Source organism: Tursiops truncatus, chromosome 15 (genome assembly GCF_011762595.2).
Source record: "Tursiops truncatus isolate mTurTru1 chromosome 15, mTurTru1.mat.Y, whole genome shotgun sequence".
Classification (NCBI taxonomy): domain Eukaryota; kingdom Metazoa; phylum Chordata; class Mammalia; order Artiodactyla; family Delphinidae; genus Tursiops; species Tursiops truncatus.
Genome location: NC_047048.1, coordinates 34,611,689 through 34,627,965, shown reverse-complemented (window position 1 = coordinate 34,627,965; position 16,277 = coordinate 34,611,689). Strand labels below are relative to the sequence as shown.

The 16,277-nt window shown below is 56.7% G+C and overlaps 1 protein-coding gene across 1 annotated transcript; it reads right to left on the bottom strand.

Moving 5' to 3' along the window:
• Window positions 1-551: 551 nt before the first annotated feature.
• Window positions 552-12,494, bottom strand: TFAP4 (transcription factor AP-4). The gene is made up of 7 exons (XM_033839876.2): window positions 12,194-12,494; window positions 4,734-4,899; window positions 4,525-4,623; window positions 3,946-4,116; window positions 3,202-3,342; window positions 2,403-2,558; window positions 552-1,586 (listed from the first exon to the last, which is right to left on the bottom strand). The coding sequence occupies exons 1-7, from the start codon at window positions 12,280-12,282 to the stop codon at window positions 1,392-1,394; spliced, it is 1,017 nt and encodes a 338-aa protein (XP_033695767.1). The 5' UTR covers window positions 12,283-12,494; the 3' UTR covers window positions 552-1,391.
• Between the last annotated feature and the right edge of the window lie 3,783 nt (window positions 12,495-16,277).

Below are 16,277 nucleotides of genomic sequence, written 5' to 3'. Positions count from 1 at the left end.
GTCCTTGTGCCATTATGATTCTCAACTTTCAGAAGAGAAAACTGAGTCTCAAAGATCAAGTGGTTTGCCCAAGGTGGATCTGATCACCAGCAGACCAACCCCAGGACCTGAGCTCTTAAACACCGCACCATAAGGGAGTGCTCACTTCTCTTCTGTAGATGAGGATACTGAAGTTCCAAGAGGTTACACAAGGTGAGGAAGTTGCAAAGCCTAGGGATCAATCAGGACCACTGAGCATCTTGTGTCCTTTCTCCAGGAGACAGGAACCTATGGCGTGGTTGTTCATTCTCTCCTTGCCTCCCACCAAGGAGGAGTTGGGAGCCACTCACCTCAGCCCCAACACCATCTCCCATCTTTGCAGAATCCCCAGAGTAAACCCAGGGAATCTAAGGACGCCAATTTCTCATCATAACACCACACATAAGTTGGGGGAGTCATCACACTCACCCACATCCAATCCCCTCCAGTGGGCCCAGAGAACACCCCCTACGCTACCCCAGGAAGCCTTCGCCAGCTCCTCATGACAGCACACATCCAGGAGACACAGAATCTAAAAAACAAAGTACAAACTTTATTTTGTTTCTTTATAAAGGCACAGTGGCCTCTTGGTTTTTTCCCCCCACTTTCTTAACAAAATATAATAGCTTCTCCTTGAACACAAAGACCTCAAGATTGTAAAAAAAAACAAAACAAAACAAAACAAAAACAAAACTAAAACCAAAAAAGAACCAACAACAAACAAAACAAAAAGAGAAAGACAAAGACTTTTTTGGGGTGGAAGATGGGAAACCTGGAGGGAGAGGTGGGGGCCGGACAGTGGTGGAGAGTGGCGATTCCTAGTGCTGAGACAGGGAGGGGAGGGAAGAAGGGCAGCAGCAAACCCCAACCGAGAAGCAACGGAGACCCCCGGACCCCGAGAGCCCCAACCCAGCCAGACCCCCAACCCGTGTAAGTGCTTAAAGGAGAAAGAACACCAAAAAGAGGAGGGAAGGGGGAATTAAAAACTGACGGTCATAGGGCTGGCTCTGGGGAGGGCAGAAATACCTTGGGGTTTTGTTTGATTTTCCCTGTTCTTAAAAACATGTTTCAATGAAAAAATGCTTTTTGGCGAGAGAGGCCAGGCACCTCCATGTCCGCTTCCCCAGCCTCCGGGGCCGAGGCCCAGCCCCAGGTGTCCCGGTGCTGCCACGCGCTCCTGCCGCCCCAGCCCCGGACCTTGGGTTGGGTGGCTTCACTCAAAGGTCGATTTACAGTATTGAAAAAGAGGTCATAAAAGAGACCCAAATGATGCCGTAATTTTGTAAAAATTCCTCACTCGTTCACCCTCATGTCTCCCAGTTGCTGCCCCGCCCCCTCCAGCCCCCAGAAGGGAGAGGAGGGCTGGGGGGTGGTCAGGGAAGACCCCCGTTCCCCACTGGCTCCTCCCGGCTCTGGTCCATGGCGTCGCTGTCGGAGGCCTCCGAATCGGAGGCGGTGTCGGAGGCGTGGGCCTCGGGGCAGTTGCGGACCGGCTTCACGATGACGGCTCGACGCTGCTCCTCCTCCTGCTCCTGCCTTTCCTGGGTGCCCTCGATGTGCTGAATCGCCTGGCAGAGAAGCTGCCATGAGGATGGCGGGGCCATGTGGACAGCCACCATCTCCCCCACCACCCACACCCCCCCCCCCCCAGAAAGGTCCAGAAGCAAGCCTGGCAAAGCAGGGGCAGCCTGCCAGAGTCAGGAGAAAAACTTCAGAAGCCCTCTGCTGAGCTGAAAAAGACTTGGAGGGGAGACAGTGCCCAGCTGCGTGAAGTCACAAGCTTCTTACGCTCACTTATATATTTCAAAGCCTGCCTGTTGGCTTATGGAAGGTCTCTGTTATAAATTTTATTATTCAATTTTTCGGGTTTACGTGCAACTCAATTTCCAGGGGTTGATGGCCTTTATTCTGTTTGGGCGTTTTGGGTTAATTGTTTCTTTGCAATGTTGTTGGGCCTCCCAAGAGGTCTCTGCCCCAGGCTGGGCACAATAGTGACTTCAGGTTCGACCTTCAGAGCTGACAGTGAAGCCAGGCTTCACTGCCACCCAACCGGTCACTGCCCCCTCCACCCCCATCCCAGGTCCTGGACCAACCCAAGAGCTGGATGCAGGAACTCTGAAAGCAGGGGCTCCGGGAACAAAGGACCCCCCTCAGCAAATGCCACGTGGAGAGAAGGAATGGGGTCTTCCGGGCCATCCAGTCCCCCCTCTCTGCCCCTCACCCCAGATGCAGAGATGGAGACCCATCTGGCTTCCAGACTTCCTCCCCACAAAGCTCAAGCTCTGTCTCAATCCCCGCCAGTCGCCCACTTTCTTATCTCCCCACAAAGGGCCCATTCCCAGAGGACGACCCCCCACGCGTTGCCCCCTCCCCAAGCCAGGTACCTGCACAATGGTGTCCAGATTTTGCCGGGATGTTGAAACAGAGTTGATGACCGAGGAGGGGCCCATGGTGACGACATTGATGTGGTGGGAGGGAGGGGGCGCTGGCGCCGGCACGATCACCGTGGGGTGGTGGGTAGGGGCTGGAGTGGGCAGAAGCTGCAAGACAGAGGCCCTCAGTCTTTCTACGAAGGTTCTGGGAGCTGCCCCTTCCCTTCTGTCCGCCACAGAGGGTGTGGGACGGCCCTCCAAAACCATCTCCCTCTGCCCACTTCCTGGAGAGCCTCCACCGATCACCCCAGCCCATCGGCCTCCTTCACTCGCTGGGGGCTGTCCAGTTTGTGACCCCCTCCCACCCCTCTTATTTTAAGAATGAAGAAAACGTGGCCTGGAGAGGGGCTTTAGGCTGTCTAAGACTGCATGGCCCTTCCCTCTCCAGAGCCAAGCCAGCACTTCACATCTAACAAATACAGTGGTGGTCGGGAGTTCAGACTGAATTTAGATGGCCAGGGTCCAAATCCTTGCCCCAAACTGCTGAGGATACTGGGTGTGTTACTGAACTTTTCTGTGCCTCCAGTTCCTTATCAGTAAATAGGAGTAATAACAGCTCAGGCCTCAAAGGGCTACAACAAGGATTCAATGGAATAATGTATGCAAGACACCTGGAAGCCAGGAACATCTGCATTACCATGATTTAGGCCCGGGGTCCACCCTGCTAGACACCCAGAGGCACCAACATTGAGTCTGAGAGCCCTGGCCCAGGCCCAGGCCCAAACTGCCCCTCCAGGCACCTCCTGCTCACCTGGGTCCGCAGGTGCTGCTGTTCCCGCTCCAGCTTCTCCTGGTGCAGCAGCCGCACCTGCTCCTGCTGCTGTTGCAGCTGCACCTGCTGTGCGATCACCTTGAGCTTTTCCGGGTACATGTGGGCCTCCAGCGAGCGCACCTGAGGGTGGAACGGCAGGCTCAGGGGTAGGACCCAGGCCACACCCTGGCGCCTCCCCCAGCTCGGGGCCCACAGACTGCTGAGGTTGGCCTCCCTGCCACCCTCGGGGTGGAGACCAAAGTCCTGACCGTAGCCAGCCAGGCCTGCCCTGACTCTGCTCCCCTCCCGTGCAGCCCCCCTCATGCCATGCTCCCTCCCTGCCTGCCTCCAGCCCCAGGCCTTTGCCCATGCTGTTCTCTCTGCCTGGAGCACCCTTCTCCCCTCTCTGCCTGGTCAGTGGTGAGACTCGCCCTCCCACCCTCGGCTCAGGTCACTTCCACAGAGAAGCTATGGGGCGGCCCATCTGGAACCAGACCAGGTCCCCCTCCTGATGCCCACCCATCCGGTGTGGCCTTTATCACAGCTGCATAATTACGACGTGAGAGCCATTGACTCATCTCTCCCCAGGCAGACGGTGACCCCCAAGGACTGGGACCTGTCTGGTTTGCTCCCCACTGGACACCCCTCTCCCAGGCCTGGCACAAAGCAGGAGCTCCCGTAAATAACAGGAGAAAAGGAAGAGAGCTGGACAGCATCCCCCACCTGCCCGCCCACCTGCCTCACCTGCTCCTCCAGCATCATGCGCACCGAGCGCTCCTTGTCCAGCTGCTGCCGCAGCTCGATCATCTCCCGCCGCAGGTCCTCCGCCTTCTCATCTTCCCAGATGTCTGGCGAGCCGATGCCCTCGTCCTTGTCCTCTGCCCGCCGCCGCTTGGGGGATGAGCCGCTCAGCTCCTGAGGACCCCAAGGGGTCGGTGAGTGTGCTGTGACACTGCATACACCACCACCACCACCACCACCACCGGGAGTGGGGGTGGGAAGCTCCATCACAGCCCCCTAAAGCTGTCAAACCCAGGTGCACCGGCACTGGGGAGCCCCAGTGTGCAAATCCACCAGACAGCCAAGGCTGGGAAAGGAGGCAGAATGCACTTGCTTCCCAAAAGTCACCCAGTTCCTTCCAGAGCCCACTCCACTGCACTTGACCCTGGCTAAATCAGGGCCTGGGCAGGAACGCAAGTGCCAGAAGTAGGCAGGTCAGTGGGGAAGAAGGGACCCACAGCCACATCACAGTCCCAAGCCAGTGGTTGGGCCCGGACACACCCATGTCAGTGAGAGGGAGCCAGGAGGAGGGCAGGGCGCTACCTGGATAAAGCGCTTGAGCTGTGTGTTCTGCTGCAGAAGCCTGGTCTTCTCCTGCTCCAGGGAGAAGATGTATTCGGCCGTTTGCTGGAGAATGGCTGCCTGAGGGCAGGAGGGACAGACAAATCAGGGAACCTGGCTGACAGTGTTTTCCGAATCTCCCTGCTCCAGCCCACCACCTCCTCCAGGAAGTCCTCCTGGCACTTGCCCACCTTGCTGAGCTTCTCTCCATCTGTGTGGGGGATGAGGGTCTTGAGGGACTGGAACCCCGCGTTGATGCTCTGCATGCGCCTCCGCTCGTTGCTGTTAGCAATCTCCCGCCGAATCCGCCGCTCCTGGTCCCGCTGAGTCTCAGGGGTCAATGGAATGTTGGCAAGGCTGCGGGGAGGACAGAGCCAGGCTCAGGCTGGGCGCCCTCCATGCCCTGCCCCCAGTGGCCCCTGCCTTTACAATTCATCTCCAGAGGGGCCTAAGTGTAACAGGCATCCCTCCCACTACAGAAGATACCAGCTCTGTCTGATGCTTACACCCCCAGTAGATCGGGGGCTGATGGAGTAGCGTGCTCTGGGATGCCTGGGTGTCAAAATAAGCATGCAGACCCCAGGTCCCGAGCCCAGTGTCTGGCCAGCAGGTCTGAGTGGGGCCCAGAAACCCACATGGCTAAGAATCCCTGTGATTCTGATACAGGTGGCCTCAGGTGATAATCAGAGACACCTGCTCTTGGGACACCTCTGAGCTCCTTGCTATGCACCTAGACCCCCTCCTTCAAGGTCGCAGGCTTGAGGACTGAGGAAGATGTCCCTCCTCCCTTCCCACCCCCACAGCCACAAGCTACTACGTAAGCCCCCAGCCTGGACCCAGACCCTGAGCTAAGGCTTCAAAGACAAGACAGGTACCACTCACTCCAGGAAGAGGACCCGGCCAACCTCCCCTGGGGACAGTTCTCCCTGAAGCCCACCCATCCCAAAAGGCAAGCCCACCCTGTGCCAGAGAATCGAGGCTCCCAGCATGCAGTAGGCGATGTTATTGCATATTATGTGATTGCATCTTGCAGGAGCGGCAGCCAGTGGGGTGAGAGAGAAGGCAGCGAGCGGTAGGGGGCGAGGCTGCCTGCCGAGAGGCATTGGCAGGAGGCAGAGACGGCAGCAGGGCCTGTGGGCCTAACGCCACTGCTCCCGAGAGGTGGGCCTGTGTGTGGCCTGGAGGAGGCATGCTCCCCTTCCAGGCCCTCTCCTGCAACTCCCCCGCCCCTGAACTGATGGCTTCCAGATGCTGGGCTCCCAGAAGAGGCCACCAGCCCCACCCAAAGCCACAGCCCTGGCTTCTTCCTGAGGGGCCCTCCTGGGGTGACCTGGTCCAGGCCTGGGCCAAGAGAGCTCACACCTCTGGGTCTAGGAGAATGGGGAAAGGATTCTGGGCAGCCTTGTTCCATTGGTGGGGGAGCCTGGGCTCAAAGAGGTAGGTGCCCAGGCCCCCATGCCCATCCCTAGGCAAAAAGGAGTTTGCTTGGAAACCTAGGAGAGGAGCACATCTGTAACAGCTAGATACAACCAAGGCCTTGCTGGCCCCCCGGCCTGCCCCACCTGTGCCCCCTCAGCTCCCTGAGGGACCCTAAACTCGCTCTTGCCCCCTCCTGGGTCTCTGCCTCCTCTCCCCACAGAGAGGGTGGTCCGCTGGGGGTGGGCTGGGAGCAGGGTCCACATGAGCCGCTGCTGGGTGTCTGAAGCCCTGTCCTCCACCAGCACCCCCAGCATCTCCCTGGGACCCTCCCCAAGATACAGTTCCCTCACAGCACTGGAAAGGTGGCCAACGACCCCTATTTACAAATGAGACTTAGGGCTCAGAGTGGGAGGGACACAATTTTAGGGTCAGACAGCTGGGCATCTGGCTCCCCCACTTCTGAGCCAGGGGCACCTCCCTTCTGTCAGTTTCCCTGCCCCTACAGTGGGGGTGATGGTGAAAAGGGGAGGATGCAGGTCAGAGACCTGATACACAGTGGCTTGCCTACCCCTTTGCAGGCGGGGTGGGGTGGGGGTGCGGGGGTTGGGGGTGGATCAGAACTGAGTCCAGGCTCCTGGGTCTGGCAGTGCCCTCCAGACCCTCTGCGGCAGGTGGATTAAAGACATGGGGAGGGGGGACTTCCCTCGTGGTCCAGTGGTTGAGACTCTGCACTTCCACTGCACGGGGCACGAGTTTGATCCCTGGTCGGGGAACTAGGATCCCACATGCCACACAGCACAGCCAAAAAAAAAAAAAAAAAACTGTAAAGACACAGGGAGAAATATCCTTAGGAAGCCAAGCCACTGAGTGACTGAGATCTGTCTGGGAGCTTCCCCATCCCTGCCCTGGGGAGATACAGGGAGAGACCGCCCCACCCCCCCACTTATCCCACCCCTGGGTACTCCCTGGTGATGCCCACAGGCCAGAGCTGACCAGAGTGGTAAGGGGTCAAAAAGGAGACCCACCTCCAGCCCTGGGTCACCCTGAGTGCTGGCCCTTCCAGAAGGCCCACCTGGAGACCCTAGCAATAGAGTTACTGTTTTAACCTGGTGGTCTCGTGGTTAGGACTTGGCACTTTCATTTGGTGGGCTGGGGTTCAATCCCTGGTTGGGGAACTAATATCCTACAAGCCAAGGGACATGGCCAAAAGAATAAAATAAAATAAAATATAAAAAAGTCTTGAGTTCTTAACGTAGTGTGCTAAGGACTCACTTTGCTGGAATTTTCTCACTGAACCATCTCAATCTTCCTCTGAGTTAAGCGGCCTTATGGCATGAGGACACTGACGCTTGGGAAAGGAACAGCTACAGTAAGCGCTGGGGCTGGGACTTGAACCCTGATCCCAGAGCCCTGCTCTTACCCACAGGGCAGAGTGGGCTCTGCACCATCCCTCAGAGCCGGACACCCCGAGAGACAGGTGACAGTCACCCCTGTAGAAAGGATTGAGCATGGGTGTGCACTGCCATCAGGTTAGCTCTTACTATCACTCACAGAACTTTTTATATTTTTCCCTGTCTGACTACCATGGACACCCAGTTGGGTGGCTGCGTGGCAATGAGGAATCTAGGGTCCAAGGTCAGGCAGCCACACCAGGGCACCACAGGCACCTGCAGGAGCCAAAACGAATGCTCTCCTCTGCCACCCAGGGGTGGCACCCTCTAGTGAGGGCTCACACATAACCATGCTTCCCAGAGCCCTGTGTGTGGCCTCAAGAGGCAGCGCCCTGGCCCTCCTGACAAATGGTGGGACAGGACGAGGCCCAGAAGTGAAATGACTTGCCCAAGATCACACCATGAGAGCGGGCATAGCAGGGTACAGCTGCAACGCACCTCCTGCACTTCCCAGCCCCCAAGTCCCACCAACTCCCCAGGCTGAAGCCAGAACTCAACACCCACTGCCCTCCACCACGGCCACAGCCCCACCAGCCAGCTCAACTGCCCATGAAACCTCAGCCCAGGGAAGCCAACGTTCAGCCCCTCCCTTCTCTCCAGGATGCCCACGAGCTTGGGAGACACCAAAGGAGACCACAGGGCCCCAGGCCTGAAGGCCCCAGCCCAGAAGTTCCCAGAAGGAAGGGGCCTGGCGTCCAGGCAGGGAGAAAGGGCCTCCTCATCCTAGCTCTTCCGAATGTTCTATCCTGTCCGCTTTACCACCAAGTCCATCAGCCCAGCCTCCTGGTTCAGGAACCAGCTGCTGGTTAACCTAGTACAGACTTAAGTCCCAGAAAACAGACTTCACCCCAAAGCCACAGTTCCTCATAGGGACTTAGGCTGCCACCAAGGCCAACTCACCTAAATAGCCCTGGAAGTTTCTTTAATAGAATGCAGACTAACCAGGGGTTCTGATGAGTGGAATCATGGCCATCCAGGGGTTCCTATACAGGATGGCTAATTACCATTTCTAGCTGCTACTCTACTAGATAAAGTGGATTTTTCTGCAAACGCCTGAAAGTTTCTTACATTTCTTTCTGAGTTTTGCAGAAGTAAACATGATTTACAGTAATTGTAAGGTCCTCCACCTCCTTCACATCAACTTCAGACCCACCCAGGTGAGCAGTGAGGCCTGGTCCACAGATGCTCTCTCTTACTTGTCTCCCTCCCTGAGAGCCTCAGCAAGCCAGTCTCCTGGGGCTGGGCAGCCAATGGCCAAGTAACTGTTTGCATACCAGCCTCCAGTGCCAAGACCAGAGCTGCCACCCCCTCTACCTGGGTGCCCCCAAGACATCCCCCGGAATAATGCCCACATCCCAACCAGAGGCTCAAGGGCAGGAAGCCGGCTCTTCAATTCTAGATCCAGATCTGTACCTGTTCCTCCTGCCTAGCCCAAGGGCAAACTGGTATCCCCTAATCCCCACACACCCCTGCCCAGCTCCAGCCTCAAATTAGCCACTGAGAACTCTCATTTCACACTGCCCCGAAGTCACTCACACACCCACCACTCAATGTCTACACAGTCAGAGATGGGAAAACCCACACAGGGTTTCTCCCATACCCCCAAAGGAAGACAGGAGGAAGACGACCCTCTCATCAAGGATGCCCAAGGCCCCCATCCTTCTCTCTGCAGCAGGTACTGAAGCAGCCCAGGGCCCCCGCCCATCCCCACTGCTTCTATCCATACACCCTGCCCTCAGTCCCAGAACAAACCACGTCCAGGTTGTTCCCATCAGAAACACCCCCTTCCCACAGCTTCTCCAGCCCCTCAGAGGGAGCCCTGCACTGGGTTCAAGTGGAAACTCCAGCCCTGCCACTTACTAGCTGTGGAACCCCAAGCTTAGCCACTTAGTCTCTCAAAGCCTCAGTTTCCCCATCTATAAAACAGGGGAATACTGCCTTACTTCATAGGGTCGTGGTGAAGTTTAAAAGAAATGGAGGAAAAAAAATAAGGGAGACAGACTGAGGATAACAGGATGCCTTGTTTTTTCAGAGTTTGTACCCAGGATCCCAGGAGAACCCATGGCTCTAAGGAAACTGACTTGTCCTGTAGCACCATGAGACTTCCAGCTCTTAGAACAGGAGCAAGTTCTCGTTCATTGTGGTGTCCTCAATCCCAGCACGAAGTAGGTTCCTCGTAAATACCAGATCAGGGACCCAACACACTCCAAAGTCCCTAATTGTTCTCTAACTCCTTCTGAGGAGAGATGGTCTCTTTCCCCCCTATGGCAGGCAGTAGGTAAACTCTTTAACACCACCATGCTCCTGCTTCTAAGAATCTGAGTGCCACTTAATAGCTACCAGGCACTTTCCACACACATGGCCCAACTTCACAGGTGCTCCATTTTACGGGAGGCTGAGAGCAGTTAGGCAACATGTCCAAAACCACACAGCTTATGTGCGTGCCGCTGTCGGGTACGGCCTCCCGCTGTATGGTACTGTCCCCTCGGGGAGACTGAGGAGAGAAGCAGGGAGCCCTGCTAGTCACTGAGGGATGAAGCAAAGTCCACCAGCCTGAGAAGCGAGTATATCCGGCCAGAAGGCCCCACCCAACCCACACTCAATCCTACCTCACCAGGCAGCTCCTCCTGAAAATGAAAAAACCCAGAAGCCCCAAATCCACACCCAGTGCATGGGCTGACAACTGTCTCACAGCTGGACAAGCTGAGTAGTCCCCGTGCCCAACCCTGGGGCACTTGGTCCCTAAGGGACTGCTGGACTCCTCTGAAGGAGGGCTTGGAAGAGGAACAGGTCAAGCTGGAGTCCTAGTGGGCCGAGAGAGAACGCGGCCAAGGCCCAGGCCTGGCAACCAGAGGGTCCTATGGTACCAAGCCTGCCTGGGATCAGGCCCAGAATGTCCACTCCAGCATCTGGGGCAGCTCAACCCACCTCCTTACTGCCCAGGCACCCTCTGAGCAATCAGCAGCTCAGGGTAAGAGCAGGGCTCTGGGATCAGAGTTCAAGTCCCGGCCCCACCACTTGCCCTACCTGTTCCTTCCCAAACCTATCCTCCACCCACACAGAAATCATAAAGCCACTTTACTCAGGGGAAGATTGTGACAATTCAGTGAGAAAAATCTCGCAAAACGAATCCCTACAATGCATTATGTGCTCCAGAATTTTTTTTTCTTTCCACTTATTACAGCTAAGCCCTCCAGGTGGTCTTTAGGGAAGGGCCAACACTCAGGGTGGTGCTGCTGACTGCCCACCACCTTGAACTTAAGAGTAGTTAAGGTGGGAGCCCTGGTGTGTGCGGGAGGCGGGGGTGGGTGGGGGGTGTTGGGGGTGTATACGTGTGCAGCAACCTTCCCCCAACCTGGTTTCTGCAGCCCCTGGTGTCGACCAGCCTGGGCCACACCGCCTGCGGCTCCTCCTCCCTCAATCCCCGCCTTGCCTGCCCAGGACCGCAGAGCACGTGGCCCCAGCCCTGGGGAGCCATTTCGCTCCTAAAGTAGCACGGCAGGAAAAGGGCCACAGGTCCCAAACTTGGACCCGCAGAGAACAACCCACGCAGTATCGCCGTCCCGCAGCTTGTGTTCAATATGCAGAGGCCCAGGCCCTTCTCCTAGCGATCGGAATTGCGGGCGTGTGCATTTTAACAACTGTTCAGGGCGATTCCGCTAACCCATAACTCTTCGGTAAAGGGTATATCTGGAGCAACCCGGGCCAAACTAAGAAAGTGCCTCCTGAGGAAGGCTACGGATCTCGGACCACCCATCTACCCACCCACCCAGCCTGCCGGGCAACCGGACGCTTTCGGTTTATGGCTGGGGGGAGGGGCACGAGATCAGAAAGTTTGCAGCGGAGACCCACGTGCGGCGGGCAGCGGCCTGGTGAGGCTAGGGGCGACCTCTGATGCCCCTCCCCCCAAAAGCCCCGCACCCGGCCTGCCTCGCCCACCCCGCCCGCGGGGTCAGAGCTTTGTGCGGGTAAAGCGTGGCCCAGGCACGCCTACAACTCCCACAATGCCGCACCGACGCGGCACGGAGAACTACTGCTCCCGCGAGGCGGCGCGCTGAGGTCCGCCTACTCCAAGAGGGCTGCAGAGTCACGTCCAGGCCTCGCTAGTAAACAGCGCCCGGGCGCGGGCGGCAAGCTAGCGAGTGGCCGCCAACGTGCCCGGGTCCACGGCGCTCCCGGAGGGCCGCGCCGGCCCCTCGGGTCCCGCCCACTCCCGCACCCCGACTCCAGCACGCCCCCCCGACCCCGCTGCAGCCGCTCCCTGCAAACACTCACACCACCCGGCTCCCCGCCCGCCCCCCCCCGCGCTTGGAGCCGCGGCTTAGCTGCATTGTAGCCGTCCGCGCCGCGGCCCCACGCGCGCCCCCGGCCCCCCAGACCCCCTTGCAGGGGGCGCCCAGAGAGAGCGATGAAGGAGGGAGAGGAAGGAAGCCGCCGCAGGAGGGGGGAGGAGGAAGCGAGGGGGGGGAAAGCCACCAGCACCAAGCATGGCCGGGACTGCTGCAGAACCACGTGGGTCTGTTTGCAATTTACAAACGTCGCGACTCGCCCGCCTGCAGCGGACAAAAGTGACCGGGGCCGCTGGGGGCCCCCACGTTCAGAGGGAGGAGGGTCCCCGAGCGGCCCGAGCCTGGCGCGCAGGGCTGCAGCCACCCCCGCGGCTAAGAAAGGCGAGAGGGTCCGCGGCGCGGGCCATGCGTGCGCACACGCGCGCCTGCCGAGGCGGACTAGCCGGGGGCTGCAATCGTGGGAAGGGGGTGAGGGGGAGGAGGAGTACACACCTACAGAGCCCTCCTATCACTTCTTTCTCTGTTTTCCTGAAATGTTGCAAAGAGGGCACCTTCTGAGTGGGCACCATGAAATACTCCATAGCGATCGGCCCCCCTCCTCTGCACGAGCCAGGTCCCGCGGTCCGCCGGAGAATACAAGATGGAAATCCGAATCAAAGGGCAGCGCCGGACGGAGGTGCAGAATCGGCCGGTCCCAGATGCTGGCTGCGGCGGCGGCGAGGGGAGGGAGGCGGGCGGGAGGGGCGGGAGGGAGGTCTCTCCGGCCTGCCTCCCCGGGCGTGTGTATGTGTGTGTGTGTGTGTGTGTGTGTGTGTTTGCAGCTGATCAGATGTCTGTTTCAAGGCGGGAAACAGCTGGTGAAAACTCAGCACTCCCCCGGCCTCCTTCCGCGGAGTAAGGAATTGCATGTAAACAAAGGACTATTTGCAGCGCCCCCCAGGGCGGCGCGAGGCCCGGGCGAGAGGGGCGCTGGCCCCCGGGGGCGCGTGGTAGCCAGGGTCTGCGCGCCTCCCCACGAGTTCCGGGTGCGGGGGCCGCGGGCGGGCTTGAAGGGCGCGGCGTGAATGGAGCGAGCTGCGGCCGAGCTACATGCGCCACTATGGGTGATGAGGTCCATCAGCTGACAGGTTGGCAAGCGTAGCAAAAAAAAAAAAAAAAAGCCAGCCACAGCGAGGAAACCCAGTCCGCGCGCCCGGGGTCCGGCGGGGACTGCTCCGTGCAGGGTCTGCGCGCTTGGCGGCCGTCGGGGGGCGGGGGTGCGCAGCTGGGCCCGGCGAAGGCGAAGGCGGCCTGAGGTGCTGCTCCGGGCTTTTTTCTTCTTCGGTTGCAACTGCACAGAGAGGAGCTGCTCTGGCGCGCTCCCTCCGAGCCCAGGGCCCCCTGGAAACTTGCGTCATAGCCACCACTTCCCACATGTAACTTGGGGCCGACTTCAGAGGCCGGCCAGCCCCCTCCCTCACTCGCTCCCTGCCTAGCTGCCCGCCACTGCCCGCCCAGCCTGGGTTCCGGAGCCTGGGAATCCCGGAGCCGGGGAGGGGAGGGCAAAGGGGGGCGCGCCGGGCGCCTCGGATCCCAGGGCTGCCTTAGGAAGCAGGGGCCCCAGCGGGGAGGGAAGGGTGGAGGCGGGCCAGGACAGCAGCGGCCCCGGAGGCGGGCTGCCAGCGCGGCTGGGAGGTTTGGTGGATGCTGCCGGGTCGCCTCCTATGCCCCCTCGCTTTACCCCTCCTCTGGGAGGCTGGACAGCAGGCGGCACGCCCTAGCTTGGCCCGGGCAGGCGAAGGCTGCATCTTCCCATTCAGGGCGAAGCCAGTGCGAGACTTGCTCCCCCGCCAGGGTGCGCTCTCTACTAGGGGTGAAGGCCTGGAGCGGGTAAGGGAGGGACGCCTTGGCGGCGAGTTCCGTCCGCCCTTCCCGCGTCCCCTCCCCTGGCTCCTGGAGGTTGGCCCCTGGCTCAGGAAGACCGCGCTTGCCTTGGAATGTCCTCCCTCCTGCCCACCGCCTTTCCCAATCCCATCCGCCTTCCAGGTTCCGCCCAAATCGCGCCTCCTAATTGAAATACTGCTACTTATAACAAGGATTACTGTTATTATTAGGAAATGTTATGGTTATTAGATATTCGGAGCACCTTGTAGATGCCTGGCAGTTTTGCGTGAATATTTTCCAATCCTTAAAGTAAGCTGTCAGGCTGCTTCTGTAAGTACAGGTCCCGGACCGTGTAACATCACAGTCCCTGGGAGGCTTCACTGTTGGGACAGGAAGGATGACATCTGGGGACAACATAGGATACAGAGCCACATAACTGTGTACACTGAGCAGCGTCCACAGTGCCTGGGTGAATGAATGAACGAGAGCTGGGAGAAGCGTGTCCACCCTTTGCTCTGTCTTCTACAGAAATGCCTTGACCCAGCCTGAGCCCAGTTCCTGCGAGCACACTGTCACTCAGACTGGCCTCCCCATTTCTGCCAAAGGCGTCTTCTCATCTACAGCCCTCTGCTGTCTCAGATGCACCAACCCACACACCCCTGGCTCAGCTGCTCCTGCCCCAAGGCCTGAAATATCATCACTGCTCCCACCGCCCCACTCCAACACTCTCCCACCGCTAACCCGCTTCACGGCAGTAGCACCAGAAGTCCCCAGACTCCAGGCCGTTTTCCATTCCCAGGAGGCTCTGTACACCCCTTAGTCTGATCCCTTCCCAACTCCTAATTCAGTCCACTGTGCCCTCTGGAGCCCTCAAAGGGTGTTCAGCAAAATCCCCTTTATCCTTGGTACCTGACTTTACCCCTCACCTTCTTGCTCTAAGTTAGGTGTCAGCAAACTTTTTCTATAAAGGGCGTGTAAAAGTTATTTGCATGTGGAATCTAAAATATGACACAAGTGACCATATCTAAGAAACAGAAACACACAGACATAGAGAGCAGACCTGTGGTTGCCAAAGGAGCAGGGGTGGGGAAGGAAGGACTGAGAGTTTGGGATTAGGAGATGCAAACTATTATATATAGGATGGATAAACGACAAGGTCCTACTGTATAGCACAGGGAACTATATTCAATATCCTGTGATAAACCATAATGGAAAAGAATATGAAATATATATATATAACTGAATCACTTTGCTGTACAGCAAAAATTAACTCATTGTAAATCAACTGTACTTCAATAAAATTTTTTTTTAAATATTTGTGTTAGTTTCCTATTGCTACTGTAACAAATTACCACAAACTTAGTGACTTAAAACAACACAAGGGAATTACCTGGTTGTCCAGTGGTTAGGACTCGGTGCTTTCACTGCCATGGGCCAGGGTTCAATCCCTGGTCAGGGAACTAAGATACCAAAAGCTGCGCAGTGCAGCCAATTAAAAAAAAAATTATTCTCTGGAGGTCAGAAGTCCAAATGGGTTGTATTTGTCTGAAATCAAGGTGTCAGCAGGGCTGCACTCCTTCTGAAGGCTCTAGGGGAGAATCCCTTTCCTCACCTTTTCCAGCTTCTAGAGCCTGCCCACATTTCTTGGCTTCCTTCATCTTCAGAGTGCATCACTCCAACTTCTTCGGTCATCACATCTCCTTCTCTGACTCTGACCCCCCCACACCCTTATATGATGACCTTGGGCCCAAGCAGATAATCCAGAATAATTTCCCCAACTCAAGATCCTTAACTCAATTATATCTTCAAAGCCCCTTTTGCCATGTAAGGTAACTTATTCACAGGTTCCAGAGATTAGGACATGAACATCTTGGGGAGGTCATTTTTCTGTCTACCATACCATTCTCAGTTCATGAGCCATACAAAACCTGGCAGAGGTTGCAATATGCTCCATCTATTCCACTCCTAGGTACACATCCAAAAGAATGAAAACAAGGACTCAAACAGATGATCATATACCAGTATTCACATCAGCGTGATTCACAATAGCCAAGGGTGAAAACAACCCAGGGTCCATCAATGGATAAATGGATAAACAAAATGTGGTCTATTCAAACAAGGAAATATTATTCAGATCTGAATATGTCTATTCAAACAAGGTGGTGGTGGTGGTGGTTAACACTGGACCGCCAGGGAATTCCTTGGTGGTGCAGTGGTTAAGATTCCGTGCTCCCAATGCAGGGGTCCTGGGTTCCTTCCCTGGTCAGGGAATTAGATCCCACATGCATGCCGCAACTAAGATTTCCCTGCCGCAACTAAGGAGCCTGCCACAACTAAGACCCGGCACAACCAAATAAATAAATAAATAATAAGTATTTTTTTAAAAAAGGAATGAGGTTCTGATATATACTATAGCATGGCTGAACCTTGAAAACACAATGCTAAGTGAAAAAAGCCAGATACAAAAAGTCACATGTTGTATGATTCCACTTATGTGAAATATCTAATAGGCAAATTCATTGAGACAGAAAGTAGATTAGAGGTTACCAAGGGCTGGGGGGAGGGGAGATGGAGCTTTATTGCTTAATGGGTATGGAGTTTCTGTTTCGGGTGATGGAAACTTTTGGAAATAGTGGTGATGGTTGCACAACACTGTGAATGTAATTAATGCAACTGAATTGTGCACTTTAAAATGGCAAATTTTATATGTTTT

Coding starts and splice junctions, on each gene's coding strand:
- TFAP4 (XM_033839876.2), bottom strand. CDS start 12,282: ATGGAGTATTTCATGGTGCCCACTCAGAAGGTGCCCTCTTTGCAACAT. Junction 4,624..4,733: donor ATGGAGAGAAGCTCAGCAAG/GTGGGCAAGTGC, acceptor TCCTGCCCTCAG/GCAGCCATTCTCCAGCAAAC. Junction 4,117..4,524: donor AGCTCAAGCGCTTTATCCAG/GTAGCGCCCTGC, acceptor TGGGGTCCTCAG/GAGCTGAGCGGCTCATCCCC.